At 37.9% G+C, this 2,582-nt stretch overlaps 1 protein-coding gene across 1 annotated transcript; it reads right to left on the bottom strand.

Moving 5' to 3' along the window:
* Positions 1-805: 805 nt before the first annotated feature.
* LOC149426503 (uncharacterized) lies at positions 806-2,185 on the bottom strand. Its single transcript, XM_089639910.1, has 2 exons — positions 1,383-2,185; positions 806-936 (listed from the first exon to the last, which is right to left on the bottom strand). Exons 1-2 carry the CDS (start codon positions 1,555-1,557, stop codon positions 806-808), a joined length of 306 nt encoding a protein of 101 aa, XP_089496036.1. The 5' UTR covers positions 1,558-2,185.
* Between the last annotated feature and the right edge of the window lie 397 nt (positions 2,186-2,582).

Below are 2,582 nucleotides of genomic sequence, written 5' to 3'. Positions count from 1 at the left end.
AAATACTTCTAAAAAATTTACGCGAGCTATTCTCAGCGGTCTATCTCATTTCGATGCAGATATAATACATTGTCTTTCTCAAGAGTCCCCGACTTCTCCCTTTCAAACCACTCTCTAAACAGTCCTGACACTAATAATAGGAATGTGTACGAGACAAACAAACTTGTAAACGTCTGAATGTAAACTGAAAGCGTGTTATTCTCTCTACACTATTTAAATCATGTCTCACCGTAATGCAAAATGAGATGGCATAACTTTTACGAGATAGTGTCAGGCTGGGATATATATCTCCCAAAAATACTCTACAGGTGTTTGTTGTCTGTAAAGAATATCTCCCAAAATTACCCCTGGGGTTGAAGCACAACAATAATAAACTTAAATAACACAATCGTTGCTAAAGTATACAAAACAGGAAGCTAATAAAAAACATTAATAACGTAAAAGGGTGTAATAAATAACATATATACATAAAAGCAGTTAACATAAGTTCAATTGTTTAATTCTTTTTGTAAACGTTTCTCTTCTAATTCAAATAGTCTTTTTTTCCTATCTTCTTCCGCAAGTGAATAATTCCTCTTCAGGGAGAGAAATTCTCTTTTTTCTTTAATGAACTCCATTTCCTTCTTGATGAGGTTCCTCTGCATATGGAGGAACTCCTTCTTGTCTTCTAACAGAGGGCGGCCAATGTCAGAGACTGTCGGCTGTCTCACATCAGGCTCTGGGCGTATCACGCCAGACACCGGGCGTCTCTTGCCAGACACAGGGCGTCTCATCGGCGTCAAGGCGGGATGCTTCGGCGTTTGCATTAGCGGAATGCTCCAATTATCCCATGGATGAAGAGGGGGACCTCTGGGGCGGGGGCCTCTGGAGCTGGGGCCTCTGGAACGGGGGCCTCTGGGGCAGGGTCCTCTGGGTCGGGGGCCTCAGGACCTCGGGCTGCGAAAGTTTTTAATTATGTATTAAAACATAGGTATCTAAAAACCATAAATAAACACCAGCAGCTCTGCAGGTAAATGAGTTGCTGTCTAAGCGATCCTCATCTCCTACCAAATAAATCACCTCGACGTAATCTTCGACAGCATTTGGATTATCTGAAAGTAATAAAAAAACGATGCAACACTAATAGATTATACATAGATTTATTTCAGTGGAGGCAGTGGGACTAACTATCATATTTATGTATTTGTCTTTGCCCTGTATACTAATGGGGGAATTAATTACGTTGAGCCACAAATAATTATGACTGAGGCAGTTCAGTTATAATACTGTATAATTTTTACTGCTTAAAAGCCCCCAAAAAGGGCGCCAATAAATACATAAAATAGGTAATACATAATATGTAGGTATGGTTGATTTTTAAATATGCAATATAAATGGTTTACCGAGTGATGAAGTATCATTATCCATGCTGTTGGTGGTCCCTTGGGCACTCAGGGAGATCATACTTTTGATTTTTGTCTCCGTGTCGTCCAAGGGAACAGCTTTGCTGGTCCCCCCACCAGTCTGGTACAGGTCCCTCCTGATGATGGCACTCTTCTGCCTCACCAACCTCTTCATTCCCTCAAATTTGACACGTAAGGTCTTGGATGACCTGAAGGCTGCAGATGAATGAATAATTAATGATTTAACAAGTGAAAAATCTACAATAAACTTGTCGAAATCCGCCGCACACTTAATATGTAAAAAAAATATAAATAGAACTTGGTTTTCACTTAATTACCGCAAGAAATAATGGGTTATTATTATAATACCTGATCCAGAAGAAGTAAATTTATCGGCGACAGCCTTCCAGGCCGCCTCCTTCTCCTTCCATGTAGTTCCGTTGCTGGTTTTATTTTCAATTATATGCTTATACTGGTGAACAATGTTCACCAGCATTTCACATTCCTCTTTGGTAAAATTACAAAATCACATAATGATCAATAAAACATAGCAAAAAACTGCTGAACTTACTTTATAGTATATAGTTTATATATTTTTTATAAACAAAAAAAAGCAGAATGGCGGGAACGTTGTATGTTTATATTGACGTTTGTGTACACTGGAAAATAAGACAAATCTATAAGTTCAACTAAAATCACATAATAATCAATAAAACACAACCAAAACCTGTTGAACTTACTTTATAGTTTTGTAAACAAAAACAAGTCGAATGGCGGGAACGTTGTCTGTTTGTGTTGACGTTATAAATGAACCACTCTGTTGACATTTTGACGTTTTTGTAATTCCATAAACAACTGAATTTTAGACAGGCGTTGCACTAGACGTTATAAAAGCGCTGTTGTCAATCAACTTCGCGTAATAGCTATATGGGACCTTGCTTTCTGTGGTGGAACGCACGCGGGTTTATGAGCATGTTTATCGTATGCATAAAGTTATGTGACACGTAGTTATAGTCAACTTTATAAGAGTTTGGTGAAAAAGCCCCTAATTCCGTAGTTTTATTTGTAGGTACCTTTTTCCTCGTTCATCAAATAATATAGGTCCCCCTTGAACCTTTTTCTTATCTAATGTCACAGATACAATTTTTTCTCCAATGGATAGTGTGTTAATGAAAAATACTTTACATACAGTTATTATTG

Source organism: Hesperophylax consimilis, chromosome 1, assembly GCF_061612785.1.
Source record: "Hesperophylax consimilis isolate HC1 chromosome 1, BYU_Hcon_1.0, whole genome shotgun sequence".
NCBI lineage: Eukaryota > Metazoa > Arthropoda > Insecta > Trichoptera > Limnephilidae > Hesperophylax > Hesperophylax consimilis.
Note: the sequence above shows the minus strand (reverse complement) of the source record. Positions and strands in the feature narration are given on the sequence as shown.

Excerpts from the sequence above, each read along its gene's own strand:
- LOC149426503 (XM_089639910.1), bottom strand. The coding sequence starts at position 1,557 with ATGAAGAGGTTGGTGAGGCAGAAGAGTGCCATCATCAGGAGGGACCTG. Across the intron at positions 937-1,382 it reads TAATGATACTTCATCACTCG|CCCGAGGTCCTGAGGCCCCC; the intron begins GTAAACCATTTA and ends AAACTTTCGCAG.